Source organism: Parasteatoda tepidariorum, chromosome 9 (assembly GCF_043381705.1).
Source record: "Parasteatoda tepidariorum isolate YZ-2023 chromosome 9, CAS_Ptep_4.0, whole genome shotgun sequence".
In the NCBI taxonomy this organism is placed as follows: Eukaryota; Metazoa; Arthropoda; class Arachnida; order Araneae; family Theridiidae; genus Parasteatoda; species Parasteatoda tepidariorum.
Genome location: NC_092212.1, coordinates 17,202,500 through 17,223,595, shown reverse-complemented (window position 1 = coordinate 17,223,595; position 21,096 = coordinate 17,202,500). Strand labels below are relative to the sequence as shown.

At 31.2% G+C, this 21,096-nt stretch overlaps 1 protein-coding gene and 1 long non-coding RNA gene across 2 annotated transcripts in view; one reads left to right on the top strand and one right to left on the bottom strand.

Moving 5' to 3' along the window:
- Positions 1–19,986, top strand: part of LOC107437322 (extracellular serine/threonine protein CG31145-like) — a gene marked incomplete in the record, with an annotated part of 28,235 nt that extends 8,249 nt beyond the window's left edge. The window contains 5 exon segments of the mRNA XM_043052565.2: positions 3,081–3,173; positions 7,662–7,774; positions 10,295–10,594; positions 15,483–15,570; positions 19,619–19,986. Coding sequence (XP_042908499.2) covers positions 3,081–3,173; positions 7,662–7,774; positions 10,295–10,594; positions 15,483–15,570; positions 19,619–19,946 — 922 coding nt within the window.
- Positions 36–1,075, bottom strand: LOC139426379 (uncharacterized). The gene is made up of 2 exons (XR_011637647.1): positions 635–1,075; positions 36–203 (listed from the first exon to the last, which is right to left on the bottom strand). It is a non-coding gene; the product is annotated as an uncharacterized lncRNA (long non-coding RNA).
- Positions 19,987–21,096: the final 1,110 nt, after the last annotated feature.

Genomic DNA, 21,096 nt, shown 5'->3' with positions numbered 1-21,096 from the left:
CGTCACACTGATAAACTAAAATAAAGTAAGCAACCTTAGATAATAAATATTTTATTAAATAGCAAATTCAAAAAATGATAAATAAAATGTAAACATAAATTTTACTGATATATGTTTAACTTTCAGTAGCATTTAAAAATAATTCTAATGTCATTTAATATCTCTTTTCTAATGTCATTTTCCTTGAAATGCATCTCACATACCTATAACAAAATGAATACAATATTTAAATGTGCATTTAAAATAAATAGTACATACTATATTCATGTATGAAAAATTAATAGATTTTTGTAGAAAAATTAATAGATTTAAATTTCATAATCAAATAAATTACAATATATTATGGTCAAACAAAAATGTTTAAAGTTTGAGCAAAAATTTAATAAAATACTAAAATTATTAATATTTTTATAAAATAAAACTCTATAAAAATAACTATATATATATATAAAAATAGCTATATAGTTATTTTGTCATTATACACAAAATTTATTACAATAGTTTCGATATGATTGATAAGAACAACTTAATTATTATGATTAATTTATCCACAATTTAAAATAATTTACTCTAAGTAAAAATATAATAAAGAATCATAATTACATTTTTAAAAATAAAAACAAATATTACTCACTTTAGAATTCTTTGTAACTTCAAAATCTCTTGGTATGGCGGCAAGCCATTTCTTACGTAATTCTTCATCTTTGGGAAATCCGAAAACAGATACTTTTGTACCATCAACTTTGTAATTTCCTCTACAGTTTGGTACACAGCATTTAAATACCATTATTCATAACACTAAGAATTAAATTAATGCTGAAATTTATAACATTTGTAGAGTAAATATAAATTTTACGAAGAACGTTTACATCATAACACCGACGGTTGTTTACAAATTCTAATCAAAAATATTCGCCAATTGGCTGAATGCGTACACAGGTTACAATACTTCAGAATATCGCCAATGGCTCGTTTGATCAGATTCGGATTTTTTCGAAAAAATAGCTACCCTGACTGGTTTTCCTATGGGCCTAACTCTACTACGTCATCATCGCCTATAGTAACCCGTTGTGGGGCTTGATTCCTCTTGGAGGTATTGACCTATCCCAGGCCTGCCAACTACTACGCTTTTTGCGAAATATTTTATAGAGTGGTACACAGTTGAAAACGAAAACATGCAAATTTTCAGGTAATTTTGCTAGCATTTTAAAAATGTAACCACACGATAACTGGAACTAAGAGGCGTTTCATATGAACTTTTAAATCATTTATGTGTAGTAGTGTGGAAAATTAGGATGAAATGAATTAAAAATACATTAAAACATAAATTTTTGCAAAAAGCGTAGAAAGTAGGCAGCCCTGCTATTCATATGCCTTGGTAAATGAGATATCTTAGTATCAGCCCCGCTAGGGGTTCTAACTAATTCGTCTGAGTGAAGATTAGAATAAATCACCGAAGCTTGCTTAATTGGATGGGGAAAAGCCCTGCTATTCACTTGCTTGCTTTATTTAAAAAGAACTGGGCACCTGGGCCGCGCAGCGGCCCCTATCCCATACATCGTGACATATATACATTGTGTTTAAAAACATTTTGAAATTTTGCTACATTGTGGTGGCAAAAACAAAAACCCTGCTATTCATCGTAAAGTGAAGTTTAAGGAGTGTTTTTTCCTTTCAAAAAAAGTGATAGTTAATCTCCATTATTATTATTACCATTTCTTTTTGTAAAAAGAGGGTGTAATTGAATATTGGGAGGTTCTAAAAGAATTATTTAAGCCATTCCTTGTTTTTGTGGACTCATCCATGATTATTATACTACCACGGTTTTGATTTTTTACTCAAATTCTGAAAGGGTACACATTAATCTCACATTTTAACATTAATATTAACTTAAAAATGTCAACAAATATTTTGTAGTTGATAAAAAAAGTTTTTTATAGAATTTTTTTAATATTTTTCTTTTATAGAAAATATTAGTTTGTCGTATTACTTATTTATTACATAATGACTAATATCGAATATAGAACAGGCTTTTTTTTATATGACATTCAATCAAGAAATTCATTTACATAATATGTTTAATTTCTACGTTTGTAACCAAACTCATATTTTTTGTCAAGTGTTAGCCAACGACTGAAGGGAAAAATTTACTTAGATGTCTTAAGATGATTTACTTAGCTTACTCAACTTTACTTAACACATTGCTGACCGGCCACGAGTTAACTCGTGTTTTCGTGGCCAAGCGTTGGTGACCGGTCACGAGTTAACTCGTGTTGTCGATATCAGTGTTCTCGTGGTGACTATTTTAAAAAGTGAGCGTAATTCTCCTTACTTTTCAAGTTTCACTATTTAATTCTGTACCAATTTATTATAACTTTACGAAACCTGATATATGGGAAAAACTTGCAGTGTTTCATTACACACAGGTGATTGTAATACTTTTTATTATATGGCATTAAAAATTAAAAGTTTTTAAAGTTTATTTATATTGTTTNTGTACCAATTTATTATAACTTTACGAAACCTGATATATGTGCAAAACTTGCGGTGTTTCATACTGCCTCGTACTCCTCCAAATTTCCCGTCCTCATTACTTCCAATGTCATTAGTCTCAGTCGCCCTAGGGCATATCACAGATCAGAGGTCTAGTGCCCGCTTGCGCGGGCAGGTACCTTGCCAAAATACATGATCTAGCTAGGTGTTTCATTACACACAGGTGATTGTAATACTTTTTATTATATGGCATTAAAAATTAAAAGTTTTTTAAGTTTATTTATATTGTTTTACTTCCACATTCGCTTTCAAGACAATATCCGGGTTCATGGGGTAATTTTCAGAAAAGTTGCCGGTCAGCAATGTGTTAAGATTTACTTTAGATGTGTAAGTTTATCTTCGGAGTTGACATTTAGCCAAATCTAAAGTCGTGTAGTTCTTTAAATTAAAATTTTAATTATTTAAAAAAATTAAGCCATTTTTAAAGTTTAAGACTATTTCTTATATCAAAAATGAATTATTCTGTTTAACTTTTATATAATATAATAATTTTATACAATATAATTGTTTTTCCACGAAACTATTAGGTATCCAAAAGAACAAGATTTGAACCCTAATGTATTATATATGATGGAATATGAGAGACACAACGCTGAGATAGCTGCATACCATTTCGACAGGTAGAGTTATTTTCAATAAAATTTTTATCAAAATTAATAAACTTATGAAACTAATCTATGAAATTTTAAATAGTATGTATGCAATTGGTGCAGAAATTTCTCTTCAGCTTTTTAAAACTTTAAGCGCCATTTGTAATTATCCTTTCTAAGTTATTGAGATATTTATCTGCCGTTTTTCATGTAATTAATTTTATTGCTTTTCATTACCAAACAGTTGTATCAATTTATGTCAATTGAGTATACCACATTGTAAAAAATTTCGTGCATCTGAACATTAAAAATGCTGGCAACTACTTTAAACCAAAGTTATGTCTCACAAAGTGTTCTATTACACCAAAACCAAGGATATTTCCAGGTATAGTGTTACATCTCCCAAGTTGAAATTTTTGATGGTTTATTATGATGGACCAACATAATTTTGATGGTAATCATCAATAATTTCATCATGAACCATTATATTTTTTAATAGAAACCAACACAAGTAAACATTACCTCAATGTAGGAATTCGGTCTGATTTATGATGGTCCAGCATAAGAATAGCAACTTGTTTTTATGGTTTGTTGATGTTGAACCATCAGAAATTTCCATCATGATAGGCCAACATAAAAAAAAAACAAATTGTTTTGATGATATATTCCTGAGAACCAACAAGAATTGCCACTAAATCATCATGCAAATGTATAGCTGGAACCATCATGGATTGTTGGTTTATGGGAGTCAAATTTCTCTTGATGGTTAACCATAGCATACCTGCCAGCTCTTACGCATTTGGCGTAAAATTTCATTTCTATGTTATGTTTAAAGTGGTAGCAGGGCTCGAAAAAACTCAGAAATTTTACTCGTCCACGAGGACGACTTGTCCAACAATGTACCCGTCCTCCTTTGAAACTAACCCGTAGCTTCTAGATAAATAAAAATATAAGTTTCTCTTATTTATTACAAACATTTATATAAATTGCACAATGAATTAGTAGTTACTAGGATTACAATATACAGTAATAAAAGAAATACTTGGTTACTAGCAGTAACCTAGTATTTCTTTTTTGAAATAATTTAAATGACAAAGGTCAATTTATCCGAGAGTACTGCGTTTTTTAAATGAATCAGATTGCCAGTTTCATAATCAAGCCAATGATTTAAAGAGGTTTCTGCACAGAAATCTGAAAGGGGTTTTCCATATAGGTAGATGTTCATAATTGCGTTTAACGCTTCTTGTTTAAAACCTGCACGTAATGTGTTTTTTGTGAGTTCATTGCTGAAAAGCCCCTTTCAACCGCTGCAGTACTCCCAGACAGAGAAAACAACAATTCCACCATGAGCAGTATGTTGCTGTATTTCTAGATTAGAGGGTCATTTTAGAAGTGAGGCGCTAAACTATTGTAAGGTAACAAAAATTGAAAATGTATCACGAACATTAACGGGAAAATGGCCGTTTGCGCGGACGTCGGATTCGAGAAATTCGTTGTCCGCGGGGAATTTTTGAGCACCGAGGACGGGCGGTTTTTCGAGCCCTGAGTGGTAGTCAAATGTATGCTTTCAATATATTCCATGTATTTACATACTTAATTTACATTTTTTTTTACCACCACTATTTTTGAAAAAATTAAACATANCGTCCCAGTCGAAAGAGAAAAACGACCAAGGACACGACTACTTCTACAGCCCACAGACTTGTTAGCCTCATCAGTGAACTTAAAGACTTGCTGAAGGACCAAGACGTACTGCATCTTCTCACAACTTTAATCCAGGGGAATTCCCCATACAACTGATGTACTACTGAATCAACTCATGCCTCACCTCATCATGGACTTATTATCTGATCCTAACTTAGAACTATGAACTGTATATGACCTCTGGACTAAATGCCAAAACAGTATAGATGAATCGGTTAGAAGCGCTTCGCGCTTAACACCGAGATTCCACTCATATCAATCAATCAATCAATCAATGATACCGCGTATGTCACTGCCTAAAATAGTAATTTAAATTCCATTTTACTACCACGGACGAAAATCATCCTTGAGAGGATTAAAAGTTGGCAGGTATGCCATGGTAATAAAGAAGCATTTTCCATGATGGAAATTTGTTGGCATATAAAAACCATGAACACATAATGGAAAAATGTTGGATGATGGTGACCATCAAATGATGTTGGATCATCATGAGTAGCACTGAAACCAACATTAACCATCAAGATTTTTGACTTGGGATAGAATGTTCTTTTACATTACTTGGCGTAAAGTAGTCACCACTATGTTATATTATAATTTATTATTGCAATAGGAAATGATACCCATATTATGGATCAAAAAAGTTGCTTTTAGGTTACGATCTAAAGTAAGAATCATAAATTTAGGATGCATATGTACAATGTTTCTTAAAGTAAAATTAGTTTGTTAATCAAACATACAGACAGCACAGTAATATTAATATGGATCTGAACAAAACCGAAGTGAATAGAAGTTAAATATTATAAAATTGAGTAATACAATTTGCAGATTTTTGTAAATCTTATGAGATCATAAATTTCTTTACTATGCATGCATTTTATAACAATTTGTAAGAAAAGTTTGTCAAATCAATCCGACGAAGAGATTGAAATTATTTGCAAATAATCGACCGCAATCAACATGTTTTTATCAATCAGTAAAAAATATTAATATTGAAACTTACTTGGTATTCAATAGGTTATGACCAGTCTGCCAATTAAATCCGACTAAATTCGATTAGACCACCATCTTGGCCGCCATATTGTCAACATCTTGTGGTTTTCCTCTATGTCAACATTTTCGTGGTTTTCCTTTACATGAAACACAAATGCTGGTTAGTTCCATAAAAAAGTCCTCCCAAATATATTCCAATACTTGATTCAGGAGTTCCCTTGTCTTCTGGATTGGATCCAAAATTACAAGGCTATAGAGTTGGACATTAGTAGTGGTAAATCCGAAAATCGGGTCGGTTGTTCAACAACGGTCATAAAATATAAAATAAAATAAAATCATGTGTTAATATCTAAAATGTTCTGTAATTGTTACATGATATTATTTATCCTGTTAAAATTTATTTTTTCATATATTAAAAATAGTACCATTAAATATACAGCATTATGTTGAAATTATCAAAAATGACCATTCAATAATAACCAAGAATAAAATTCAGAAGTATCCAATGCGAATGCAAAGCATATCTTAATTACCAAGTAACCCAGAGGTTGGCTGGGGTCTGGTTCATTTAATCGACAATCACTTCATCGACAGGCCATTTCANGAAATGAATGCGACCCGGTTGGCTGACAGTGCGATCTAGGGAACTTCTATTTTAAGAATGAGATATTTTAATTTCATAATTATATACTGTGTGCAAAATAAAAAACCGACCAACCTGAATAAATTTTGATCTAATAATAGGATCTTCACGTTCAAGGACCTAATCTTATTGACTCGAGAGAGTGACTTCAAATATGCTAATTAATAAATATAGACGATATTTTAAGTTAGGAAATCATACACAAAAATATACTTTCTCTGAATCAACATATTTGTTTTTCGATAGTTCAGATTTTTTCCCCCCAAAATATAGGGGGTAACCGTAATCTGGGAAATATGATCCCCGTAGTTAGATCCGGCAAGCGGTCCAAAGTTTGGACTCTTTAAAGTTATTTTAATATTTTGCATTTTTCGCCATATTTCAAGAACTTTTAAAGCAAATTGAAAAATTTTTGCACCCACTTATAAAATGCGTTTATCCAAAGGTATGCAAAAAAAATTTTAGTATATATTTATTATTTCATTATATAATAGTCGAAAATATTTTTAATTGTATGGTATGCAATTATTTACATCATTTAAAAGTATGTAATTTTACATGACAAAATACAAAATGACGGCAAAATCATCGGTTGAATAGTTCTTGAGAAATCGAAATTTAAATATAACGACTTTTTTAAAATTCGATTTCTCACGAACAATTCAACCGATTTTGCTCAAATTTTGTATTTTGTCATGTAAAATTACACACTTAAAATGATGTAAAAAATTTTATACCTTGCAATTCAAAATTTTTTCGAGTAATGTGTAAATTATTAAAAAATAATAAATACTTATAAAATTGATTTTTTTGCATTATAAGAACAAGATGAAAAAGAACACGAAGCATTCTTAATTTCCACGGTATTTCGATAACTCAAACATATATAAAGAGTTGTCTTATGAATGAGGTGAAAGCGTGCAGTATGTATGAGTTTGCTGAACCAGGTTAATTTTCCTTGCTTTGATAATAATTTAACTACCATTATAACAATTTTGAAGGAGCGCTAGGCGCTCTTAGCTAGTTAGCTGATTTAAATCTTCCATCATTTAATAAGTTAAGAGTATTAATTATTCTAGTGCTACTTAAGGTTCTCACCCTTAACTGCACTAGAGAACAATTATTACTATTTTGTAATGTTTATTTCAAGTTACAACAATTTTATGTACCTTTTCATGAAGGATCATGGGATTTCGAAGGGTGCCTCCTCACGTTGGAAGGAAAGTCAGCATTTCTAGAGAACTGTTTCCTCTAGTAGATGAAGCTTTTATGGATACTTTTTTCTACTCCCCAGGTAAACTTTCTAATGATTTTTCTGGAAAAAATTGAAAGATTTGGGAAAGAAATTCCGAAAATTTATATAAATTTCTTAAATGAAAAATGGCACCAAGGAAATAGTCTTTATAACTGAAAATCACAAAAAAAAAATTATGATTTTTGTTAAAAGAAATAAATTTAACAGAATAAACAGTTAGATAACTAAAATAAATTTTATTCACAAAGGTCTGTATAAATTAAAATGAACTTTACCAACTATAGCATTGCTCATAGAACTATATGAAAACTAAAATGTATCATTAAAAACATGATCTTAAATGAATCTAAATTATTAGTTATAAAATTAAAGAATAAATTATTAAAAGTCCCTCAGAATATATTTTAGTTCAATGATTAAATGTTTTTTATAGAATAAGAATTTAAAACTTGCAAAAATTCCCTCTTTATGTGAATGACTAAACATTTAGTGACGTTTAGCTGCCAATATTTTATTTTTGGATTCTTTTCGTGATCTTATTTCGATATTTAATGTGGTACTGAGACTTATACTTTCTTACTTGATTCTTATTTTAATACGTCTGTTTTAAAATTATTTTTATTATAATTACCATACCTGCCAACTCTTCCGGATTTTCCGGAAGATTTTATATTGATATTTAAAGTGGTAGTAAATATATACTATTCTTTCTTTTATAAACTTAAATTTTAAATGATTTTGATCACCACTATTCTTACAAAAATGAAACACATATATTAATATGCGTTGTTATCATGGTTGTCAACTTAAGTTTTGTCAAATACAACGTATTTGTTTGCTTAAAATTGAAGTTTTAATTTCATTTTAATATCACTGGGAAAAATGAAAATGGAAGGGATTAAAAGTTGGCAGGTATGTAATTATGTTCAGAAATATTAAACATACATATTAGGTAGCAGCTAATTATTTTATTAACTTTTTTTTGCTGGATATATGTGAATAAAATATTTGTTTCCTATATTACTCTTACTGATATTTAACTACCACTATACTTTTATTTGAACTGTTTAAAAGTTCGCACGTATACAGTTGGAGATGTAATATTTTGTTTTATTTTCATATCAGAAATATTGTGAGAGATCTCATATATGTATATTTAATTTATTTTTGTATAGTGGTGATCTTAAACTTAATTGAACTTTAAAATCGGGGAAATAAAGAATTTGAAATTTTTCAACTATTACTATGCAGATTCAGCAACTACTACGGATTTTTCGTAGTTTCAGAAAATACTAAATACATAATAAGGAGACAAAAAAAAAGAAGAGTGAGTGACGGTGGGAATTAAGGAAAATGATAATAATAAGTTTTATTTACTGCGCATAAATTGTAAAAACATGGAACCCATAAAATAAGCTAAAAATAATAAGGAAAAAAATATGAATGTTCATAAAGAGAAGAGAAGAAATATTGGAAATAAATAAAATGTTTAAAAAATATTTATAAAATTTAAGAGTGATTTCTAATATTGTACTAATATAGCCGAAGCAAAATACAGGGTGATTCTAAAAAGATGGGGAAAATTTTAGGAACTGATAGTACACACCCAGACAAACAATTTTTATCAAAGAATGCATGGTCGAAAACAAAACGCAAAGGTGCTGACGCATTTGGAAAGTTTTTTCATGCAAACGAGAGAGCTCCATTCCTATTGCGAGTTACTGCGCTACGTTATTTGTCGCCAAGCTCTCGGCCGCTGCTGGGAAAGTTCGCCTATCTTTTCTTCGCAGTTGTCCCAGCATAGCCGCTGCCGGCCACTGTTTTGAACATTTATTGTAATCACATGCCATTAAATTTGCTTTTATAACTTAACTTCATAGTTCTTTGTCTCATATAAGAACATAAACTTTGACGCCCTCTAGCAGTTTTGGGTTTTGTTTTCGACCATGCATTCTCTGATAAAAATTGTTTGTCTGGGTGTGTAATATCACTTCCTAAAATTCTTCCCATCTTTTTTAGAATCACCCTGTATGTCAATACAATAGTGTGAGGAGTACCAAAGAAATGGAAGCGAATATTATATATATATATATATANTAGTTCCGATTTTAATATAAATATTACTTTTATTAAGTTTCTGATTACGGCTAGATTATGAATCTAATTATTAGTAAGTTATTAAATCTGATCAGATGATTTAAATATAATTTTTACTTGGTACACTTGTAGTTTTAAATAGTATATATATATATATATATAGCTGGAGTCTTTGAATAGGTAATAAAAAATCCGTTGCAGCTACAGGAATATAATTTTTCAATCAAATTTTCAACACTAATCGTGTCTAATCATCCATCAGTTTTCATATTCCCTATTCTTCACAGACATTCGTATTTTGAAAACACACTGAATATTTCATTTAAATCAATGATTATATTTACGATTAAAGTGATCAGTAATCACTAATCACTATTAAAATGATTTTACTATTAAAGTGAAATCACTATTAAAGTAAGGATATTTACTTTTTGTTAAAAAATAATATTCATTCTTGTGCAGATGGCAACTACTGTTTTCATGGGAAATGTCGACTTTTTTGTGACACGCATCACGCTTTCTGCGGAAATCCTGACTTGATTGAAGGAAGTGTTGGAGCATGGATTCTAACTTCACCGGACTACATATTTCAGCACAATTTCATCAGAAGTCCCTGGAAGCGAAGCTATCTTCCAAATACTTACGCTCCGTGGGAGAATGATCCTTTCTTCTGTGTCAACTTCGTCAGAGAAACGGAGCCTTTCAAAGAAGGTCGAAGAATATATGATGCAATGGACTGTACAATTTTCGATTACATCATAGGTAACTGTTGTATACACATTTTATGTGGTGTAAATGATCTCAAATGGTTGATCACATGTTTTACTAAACACCCCATTCACACCTTAGTCTGTAGTTCTATCTAAAATTTTCTTCTTTGAGGTGGATCATAGAGTTGAATTTTACCAGATGGGGCATCACCTCCTACATCAGAAAGCCTCCACGCGGTTTTTTATAAGTTGTCTGATCAGACTATTTTATAAGTGAACCGGTTTTGCGCATGAACCCTATATCATACCTGCCAACTTTTAATCACTTCCATTATCATTTTTCCTAGTGGTATTAAAATGGAATTAAAACTTCAATTTTAAGCAAACAAATACTTTGTATATGAGAAAAATTAAGTTGACAACCACAATAGTAACGCATATTAATATATGTGCTTTATTTTTGTAAGAATAGTGGTGATCAATATCATATAAAAATTAAGTTTATAAAAAAAAAGTATTTAATTACTACCACTTTAAATAGGAAAATAAAATCTTCCGGAAAATCCGGAAGAGTTGGCAGGTATGCTATATCTATTTAGAAAGCGACTGAGTGAAATTTATCATATATATATATATATATGAGAATTGAATCTGTAGTGGTAGACAAGTAAATAGGACATACCGATCATATCAGAGATGCCAACTTGCTCCGGACAGCAAATATATATTTTAAAGTGGTAGTTTATAAATTATGATTCTTGGTTTAATAAATTCAATTTAGTGGATTTTTATCCACCACTATTTCTAAATAATTCGTAGGTTTATATAATTCATAGTACTAGTGTCATGCTATACCGTTTAGGGAGCAAGCAAAAATAGTTAAATATTTGCAAAATTTAGTTTGTAGTTATTTACCATTTTTTTAATTATTTAGGCGTGTCCAGAGCAGTTGGCATATATTTGCAACCACTTTCCTATTTTTACTGGATTTTCTATTAAAGAGCTCTTTCGTAAACTGGTTTACCTTCATAGTGGTCTGATCAGACTACTTGTAAAAAAAAAACGTGTGGAGGCTTTCAGTTGTAATTGGCGTTGGATGGGGAAAGTGCAGTTCGGTTAGCCACAGAGGTTTTTCTTGTTTTTTCTTTTATCCATGTAGCACAACAGTGGATTAGTTTCACTTTGATAAAATATCCAAAAAAAATTTTTTTGTGTCGAAGAGTTTCTTTATCTTTGTATTCTCGTTCATAGAGTTGAATCTGAGTTAAATTCAAATTAAGAGATGACTTGTTACGCCATATGACTAGTTTCAGAACAAATTTATACCTTTATTTAAGTTTTATCCATACCATGGGGACAAAATTGTAAAATATATTTATTAAATAAAAAATAAAATGTCAGAGCATAAAATTTACTACCATTTGAAACACTTGGAAGAATTATGTAGAAAACTAAATAAGTTTATAACATTATTGTAAGTTTGATCCACTTTGTATTTAAATTTTTTCTAGTGGTAAAGAAATTTAATTTATCTTTGGTATATTTTAATTTATCCACCATTTCATATCATGAATTCAAAGAATCATATGAAATGCAATTTCATTTTCGTTTCTCGTGGTGCACACTTAAAGAGTGGACATAATTACATACCTGCCAACTCTTCCGGATTTTCCGGAAGATTTTATTTTCATATTTGAAGTGGTAGTAAATATATACTATTTTTTCTTTTATAAACTTAATTTTTAAATGATTTTGATCACCACTATTCTTACAAAAATTAAGCACATATATTAATATGCGTTACTATCATGGTTGTCAAGATTTTTCAAATCCAACGTATTTGTTTGCTTAAAATTGAAGTTTTAATTTCATTTTAATACCACTGGGAAAAATGATAATGGAAGGGATCAAAAGTTGGCAGGTATGTAATTATCCTTATTCTACATTATTTACTAAATCATTCGTTACCAATTTATTAATACTTGTGCAGAAAGCGGATCAGTTGGCATACCCCATGAAAGCCAGTTAATCCAATTTTCAGCTCAAATTAATTTCATCTTCTTAACAAAATTTTTGTTTAATGAATCCTAGCTAAGAGTGAATAAGCAAAAAATATAACAAAATGTGGATTAACGATGACGCCCTAAAATCTAATTTTCATTTTTTATGTTTTTTTGGCGTTTTGTAATAAGAAATTGTCCAGCCATCTTTATGTGGAAAATCTAATTATGCTACAAGTTTTAATGACTAAACAACCATGCATCGCTAACACTCAATTCAGCCGTTAAATTCACTATTTGCAGCAAATGCTGCAACATTATAATTGAATGCTCCGCTTTGAATTTTCAATTTTAATGCAGCATTCCGTATTTGCAAAAGTTTGAGAATTTCTTGATACGGCATATAAAATATTTCCGCATTCCTGATTTTATAGATTATCATACCTGCCAACTCTTCCGGATTTTTCGGAAGATTTTATTTTCATATTTAAAGTGGTAGCAATACTCATGTTATTCCAATTAACTTTTTGAATTGTAATGATAATTATAAATAATTACAATAAATATATAAAAGCATAATAATTCTTGCCCAAGCGAATTTCAACGGGATCAAAATATAAATGTATTTTTGAGTCAGATTGTTTTACAACCACTCTGAAAATCCATTCTAGGAAACAGTGAAAGTTGGCAGGTATGGATTATAATTGACTAGATAATGGTGGCTATGAATAACTTATTTTTATTGAAAAAATAAGAAATGAAATGTTTTTAGGAATACTGCTTTATTTTTCCTAAAACTTATTACTCTTATTGAAATTGCAATAAAGCGAAATTAAATGTTTACCAATTTTATAATAATTTAAAAGTAATTATGTTTTTGAAATATTTCGTATTCATTAATTGAACAATGAACAAATATAAAAATTCGATTATCATCAGTATAATTGCATGCTGGTGAACATTGGTTTTAAAAGAAGGAAATTGGGTAAAGCTTGCGGCACAGAACTAATCAGATATGTAAGACGTGGCATAAACAGGTAGAGGTTTTAAAGTTTCGTTAACAATTAGCAGGACTAGTAATATCCTTTTGCTCTTCGAGATAGAATTCTATACTCTAGAATTGAATTCTAAGCTTTCGATCTAAAATGCTCTCTCGTCATCGCTTTTGAAGCCTTTAAAGAAGTGTTGAAAGTAAGATGGAAAAGCTGGCAGAAAAACTATTTCATTTAACACGTTGAACGCCACGTTAATTTTTACATGGCTTGCCCATTAGGCCACGGTAAATAACTACAAACTAAATTTCCAATTATTTGACGGATTTTGCTATTTTTTTAGAAGGTTTATCATGACATAATCTGTCCTAGTCCTAGTGTTTTGATTTTATTGGGCACCTGGGTGACATAATCTGATAAAAGTGGTGAATTATATAAGCCTACGAATTATGTAGAAATAGTGGTGGATAAAAATCTACTCAATTTATTAAACCAAGAATCACAATAATTAAGTAAATTTTGAATAAAATTTCTGCAATTCCATAAAAGAGTGTAAATTTTATAGTTCTATATCATGTTATACGCTGTCAGCCAGCTGTTTTTCGCGGCCTATGTGAAAGGTCAGTTTCAGCAAGCGGTGGGAGACGCAGCCTAAATGTAATTTCAGTGTCAGCAACCGGTGGTTGAAGCAGTCTAAATGTAATTTCAGGGTCAGCCACCGGTGGTTGATACGGCCTAAATGTAATTTCAGTGTGAGCCACCGATGGCTGACGCGGCTCTCAGTGTGTTAATGCTGGTTTTTGTGAGTCGTATAATAGGGATGCCTACTGCTCAGCTATATGCAAAGGTGTTAAAAAATATGGTAGGAGCCGTGATGGCTCAGGAAATAGAGCGTTCAGGAAATAGAGCGAATAGACTCTAACCCATGATACGTCTACCACTGAGAATATTTAACGTCAGCACTGTGGTCAGTGCAAGCCGGATGCGGAATTCGTATCAAGCAGCCTTCACTGGGATTCGAACACGGTTCATCTCATTGGAGCGACCACAGTGTTGACGTTAAATATTCTCAGTGGTAGACGTGTCATGGGTTAGAGTCCCCTTGCCGTCAGGCTAAACGTGAGAGATATTCGTGTTTTTACTCTCCATGTTAAGCAAATGCGGGCTAGTTCCATCAAAAAGTCCTCCACGAAGAAGAAAAATTTCACTCAATACTTTATCCAGGAGTTCCCTTGTCTTCTGGATTGGGTTCAAAATTACAAAGCTACGGAGTTGAATATTGGTAGTCGTAAACCCAAAATATGGTCGGCTGTTCAATGACGGTTTTAAAATTATAAAATTAAGTACAAAAAAAGTACAAGATCAATGACAAAAAATTCAAACTTTAGACTTGGCTCATTTGTCCATAATTATTGTGCCTACGTTTTCTTTTTGTGGGTACCCCCTTGCATTTTAAATTGTTAAAAATCCATATCCGTTGGAAAAAAGAGGTATGTTTATTCAAAGAATATACGCTTTTGCTTTTAATTTCGTTTACTTGAAATATCGTTTACAATAATTAATTATCTTTTATGAGGTTTGTATTTGAACCATTAAGCTTGCTACTTAGTATATGAAGACCTGATCAATAGCATACTCTTCCAAATTTGCAAAAAAATTTTCCTGCGCTAAAAAACGAAAACAATAATTTTTAAAATACATAAATAAAATACGTAATAAAGACTTTTATTAGACTCAAGAACATGAGTTATTGTAAATATGTTAAGCAAAATATTAACAGCATTGAAATTTCATTATTAGAGAAGTACGCATTAATTCTAGAATTAATTATAATTCTTCGGTATATTTATGAAGCAAAATTTATGCAGTTTTAAAAATGTTAATTGATTTATAATTAACATTACTTATAATCAACGAATTAATACCCAGTTGTACTTTTAAATTTCAGGAAACTGGGACAGGCATCATTATAATGAGCTTAAAGTATTTGCTAATGACAGTACAAATGGAATTATCCATTTTGACAATGGTCGTGGGTAAGTATCATCAACTTATAAGCATCAACCCTTTTCTTATTGAAGTTAATGCTGAGAAAGAAAATGGCTGAAAATATCAAATCATACCAATTCACAAAGAATCTATTATACTCTTTTTGAAACTGTCATCATTCATAAATTGATGCGAAGTTAACTCCATTCTATGTAGTAAGGAAATTCATTATAATTCTCCGAGCTAAAACAAATGATAATCTAGCAATGGTTAGGCAAAAAATACTATACAAAATGATCCATAATTGACTTAAATTATAAATTTCCATTTTCTCATTAAACTATATGCTGAGAAAGATAATTGTTGACAATATCAAATCATACCAATTCACAAGGAATCAAACTGTCATCATTCATAAATTTGATATGAAGTTAACGACTTTCAACGTAAATTTAGCACTTAGAACTAAATTCGTTATAATTCTTCGAAGTAAAACAAATGATAATACAGCGATGGTTAGGCAAAGAATAATGAACACGATGATCCGTAATTACTACCCATAAAATTCTTTACAAAATGTCTTTTCAATCACAATGACGGATTGAACTGTTCAGGGCAGTGATCATATACGTGATCACGTGGTTCTCTTTTCATAGTCCACGGTATCGTAGAAGAGAAGAGCCCTTCTGACTCTAATGGCCCATAATCTGAATTTTGTACCCTCGTATTAGTACGTAAGTATATTCTTTAGTACGTACATTCCCTGAATGTTCAATATATCAAGCGATTTAAGGTTAACTTAAAATTTTAGGATTTGGTGGATAATGTCATTTGCATTCTTAGTTCTTCATAATGGTGTTTGAACTAATGTTAGAACAATTTCATGCAAAAATGGTTTTGAATTGACTTGATATGGAGTAATGCGAAGTGCCTATTATTAATGATGTCGCACACCATTTATCAATTTCAGGTTTTTGCATAAGACTGCCCTTTACATTTTCTGGGGGACTGAGCTCTTGGGGAGTGAGGTTGAGCAACGTCTCCTAGAACTGACTCCATACGGTTTCTCATAGGTAGTCCGATTAGACCATTACGAAGGCTAACCAGTTTACGAAAGTGCCATTTTATAGAAAATCTATTAAAAATAAGAAAGTAGTAGCAGATATATGTCAAAAGATTTGTTTAATTTTTGAATATGATTAGTTTGTATTTTTCACTTGGCAACCACAACAGATTCAAATATATAAGATAAATTTCTCGCAATTACTTTTAAAATGGAATTTGAGTTCATACGCACAACTATTTCATTTTTTAAATAGTCTGCGCAGACTACTGATAAAATAACGTGTGGAGGCTTGATCAGGTCATTCATGACATACAACTTATACAAAAACCAAACAATAATTTTAATATATAATTTTAATATAATAATTTTGGAGACTAAATGGAGGCGTTGCTTGATGGAAAAACCGACTAGTGTTTCTCTGCAAATGACAATAAATTGATTTCAGGAATTTTTTGATGATTGGAAACCAGCTTACAGCCTAAAGGAGATACTAGGTCATGTTTCCCACTGTGACTGAAGCCTTCCTACACAATTAATGAACATTCACTTCGCTGTGTAACGGGGAAGAAATTTATCTTCCATTATGCCGCTTTAATACCACACAAAATTGTCTGTATCATCTCAATTCTTTTATTTTCTACTCTCCTTTGAATGTGGATAACTTTCATTATAGGCTAGTACTAATTTTTTAAACAGCAAATTCTTGTAGAATATATAAAACGAAACAGTAGACGAGAAAAAAAATGAAAAAACTTTTTAAAAATGAACAGCCACGTGAACGTTCATAAATGTAGTAGGAAATTTTAAGCTATGGTGGTAAATTTTACGCGGCCTTTCCCTGGGATTTGTAGTAAGAATTTTCGATTCTAGTCAGATTTTCCAAAAAAGTGAACGGCATCATTTAATCTGCAAAATCTTCAACATGGTTGTTTTGGGGCTATAGAGTATATGTCATGGATGACCTGCACTTTTTCATAACCCCCATCTCCAAAATAACGTGAAGGACTATCCTCAACAGGGCGAGCCATCACCTCCTACATCAGAAAGCCTCCACACAGGATTTTATAAGTAGTCTGGCAGATTATTTCAAAGGCGAACTAGTTGTGCGCATGAACCCAATTTCTATTTTTAAAAGTAATTGAGAGAAATTTATCATATATATTTGATTTAATTTGATTGATTTGATTTGATTTGTTCATTTACGTCGCACTAGAGCTGCACAATGGGCTATTGGACATTGTATTTGAGACATAAATATTGACATATATATTTGAGAATTGAATCTGTTGTCTGTTGAAAAATAAATAAGACAAACCAATCATATTCATAAATTACACAAATTTTTAGCCATATATTTTCTACCACTTTCCAGTTTTTAATAGATTTTGTATTAAATGGCTCTTTTTTAAACTGGTTTACCTTCATAGTGATCTGATTAGATCACCAATCAAAAACCGTCTGGAGGCTTTCAGTTGTAGGAGGCGTTGGTAGGGCTGTCTATACAAAAAAAAGTTTCTGTTTGTGTCAGAATTAAAAACTGCTACTGTGGAACTTGACATAATATTGATGCTATTATCCTCCTTGGATTGGTAACTAGCAATGTCACATATTTTAAGTCAGATAAAATTATGGTGAATATTTCTTCTACAATATCAGAAGTGAGTTTTTTCAATTGAAGTCTTTTTTTTTTCGGGCCTAGGTGGAGCAGAAAGTGAGTTACTCATTGTAAATATGTGTTTAGATATAGATTTCCTTAATAAATATGTTTGGTTCGCATTGGTTTTCTTTGTGTCAAGTTATAATAAATAATCAAGGTGGTTTTACTTATTTGGGGTAACTATAAGTGTGTTATGATAATGGTGTTGTTACTTATCCTGTTGTTACTAACGGTGCTAAATCCATACAAATTACGAAACTTACCATGCCACAAAAATGATAGAGAAATACAACAAAAATAGAAAGAGAAATACATAAAACGAAATTAGCTTTTCAACTCTAACATTTGACTCAAATTTTTACCCCTTACAAAAGTGTCAAATCAATAAGAAAATATGTTTTATTTTATATACATTTTGGATAATCTTTATACACTAACTAATTGTTTTAAAATACAATAATTTTTACAAACTTTTAAGAAATGCAATTTTTAAAATTGCTGTTTTAACTATTATCAACAAGCGACGTCACATAAGGTTATCGAACATGATTGGCTGCTGAATCGTTGCATTTGTTTATGTAACGATACATTGATCTTGACTTCAGGTATCCAATTATAGCAGATCTGAAAATTGATTCAGCAGAATAATAAAGTAACCCTAACAGTTGTAGCATTAACACGCCATCTGGTTTACACACAACCGACTACAGCGGCCTCCTTCTTCTTGAGTTACAGGCACCCAATTATTCTCGTTGTGATAACGCCATCTGTGGTATGGATTAGCTGCTGTGGAAGATCATTTTTATTTGCCAACAAGTCTAAAGCGGAAGCTCATCAAAGATAGTTCAAAAGTTTTTAAATATTGTTGATCTAATTTATAGTTCAAAGGTTCTTTGCTATGAGCAGAGACAGAATAACAAGAATTAAGCTCTATGTTCATCTCTCCTGAAAATGCTTTTTGAGCTATGATTATTTTTTCAAACACACATCTCAAGTTATGTTCGTTCTCTGAAACACGTATATTGACTTACGTCAATTTTTTCCGAACATTCATTTTATGTTGTGCTCTTTCTTGATACAAACTTTGTGCAATGACCATCGTTTCAAATGTATATTTCAAGCTATGTCCATTCGAAATTTGAGGCAGTTCCAAATTATAAAGTTCACCAAAAGTATGTTACATACTTGGGGTGAATTTTCTTCCACCCACCCTTTTTTTTACGTGAAGTTAATTGTTTTTGCCCACCCCTCATAAATAAAGATTCATTAAGAATGTTTTTTTTAAATTATTAAACATGTTTCTTAGCATTTGAATCTTGAATGTTTGAAGCACACTATGCATTTTTTAAAACTGTTTCTTGTGTTCAATTAGGTTCGGTAGAGCAGATCAAGATGAACCAAGCATACTAAAGCCATTAGAGCAATGTTGTATCGTGCGTTTGTCTACTTTCAATAAACTTTACGAGTTCCATGCAGGTCCTCGTCCTTTGAGCGACCTCATGCGAGAGAGTCTTAAAAAAGACCCTCTTTACCCTGTACTTACCGAGCCTCATCTTCTGGCCATGGACAGGAGAGTCGAAGGTGTCCTGGATGTCATACGTAGATGCGTACAAGCCAATTTACCTGCAGCCGTATTTCTTGATGATATTCTTCAAACATACTTTAGCTCAAATTTTACTAAGAAGTTTAAAAGACAATAAAAGTGTATAAATATGTGCATTAAAATATTTTCACAATTAAGTTTTCATTGACTTCTTGTCTATGGGACACTATTAAGTATGAATAAATTTGAAAAGTCGTGATTTTTGAGCTTAGCCCAGTAATTAATGATTACAGTGGACAAATAAACATAGTGGTAGTGAGCATACTAATAAAAAAAACTGAAATGTCGTAAGGAAGGCTCGGGGCACCATTCCTGGTGAAGGCTTGAAGCCCACTAAGCTTCAAATCGATGGATTTACGAGATAGTCTTTAAAGTAAAGGTAACCGGTTCAAAATACAGGTGACCTTGCCAAAATTATGCCCTTGGATTCACTGAACTTTAACCTTCTTGCGAAACCTTAATCTCCTTGACCAATAATTAGCTGTTTCGACAATGCTTTCTTTTTAATTAAATACTTTTCAATACCGTCAGATGGGGTGACTTTGTGAAAACTGCCATTTTTTTTTTCAATTTTTGCGTCGTGCCATCTAGGTTTTTTTTTCCAGCTCGGTATCATCTGATTTGAGTTGTCAACATAACGAACTAATGGTTTACCTAGAACTGGCAATGTAAACATCATCGCTCTTGAAAAATTGTGAGCTCAAGTTACAAGCAGTTTCAAATATTTTAACGTCGCAAAATCGGAGGTTGGAAAGTCTTCTCGGTTGAAGAAGTTCTAGTTATTCTGGAAGGTAGGTTATGCTTTGAAAGTCTTATTATTTGAGATCAAATAGTGCTTAAATTTTTGTTTTTAATTATCATAATGTTATTTATTTATTAATTAACAGCTTGCGCAAAGTCACCCCATCTGACTAACGCTCCTATACTATCAGAGCTGACCTATCAAGAAATATTGGAGCAAACAAGTTCGCAAGTTAACGTTATTTTAGTATTCATTATGTTATTACAGAGATGCCAACTGCTGCGGACACGCCAAAATAATTAAAAAAAAAACGGTAAATAACTACAAAGTAAATTTTGCAAATAGTTGACAATATTTGCTTGCTTTTAAAAATGTAAAGCATGTCATAAGTACTATAAGGTGGTGAATTATATAAGCCTACGCAATGTTTAGAAATAGTGGTGGATTAAAATCTACTAAATCGAACTTACGAAACCAAGAATTACAATTAATAAACTACCACTTG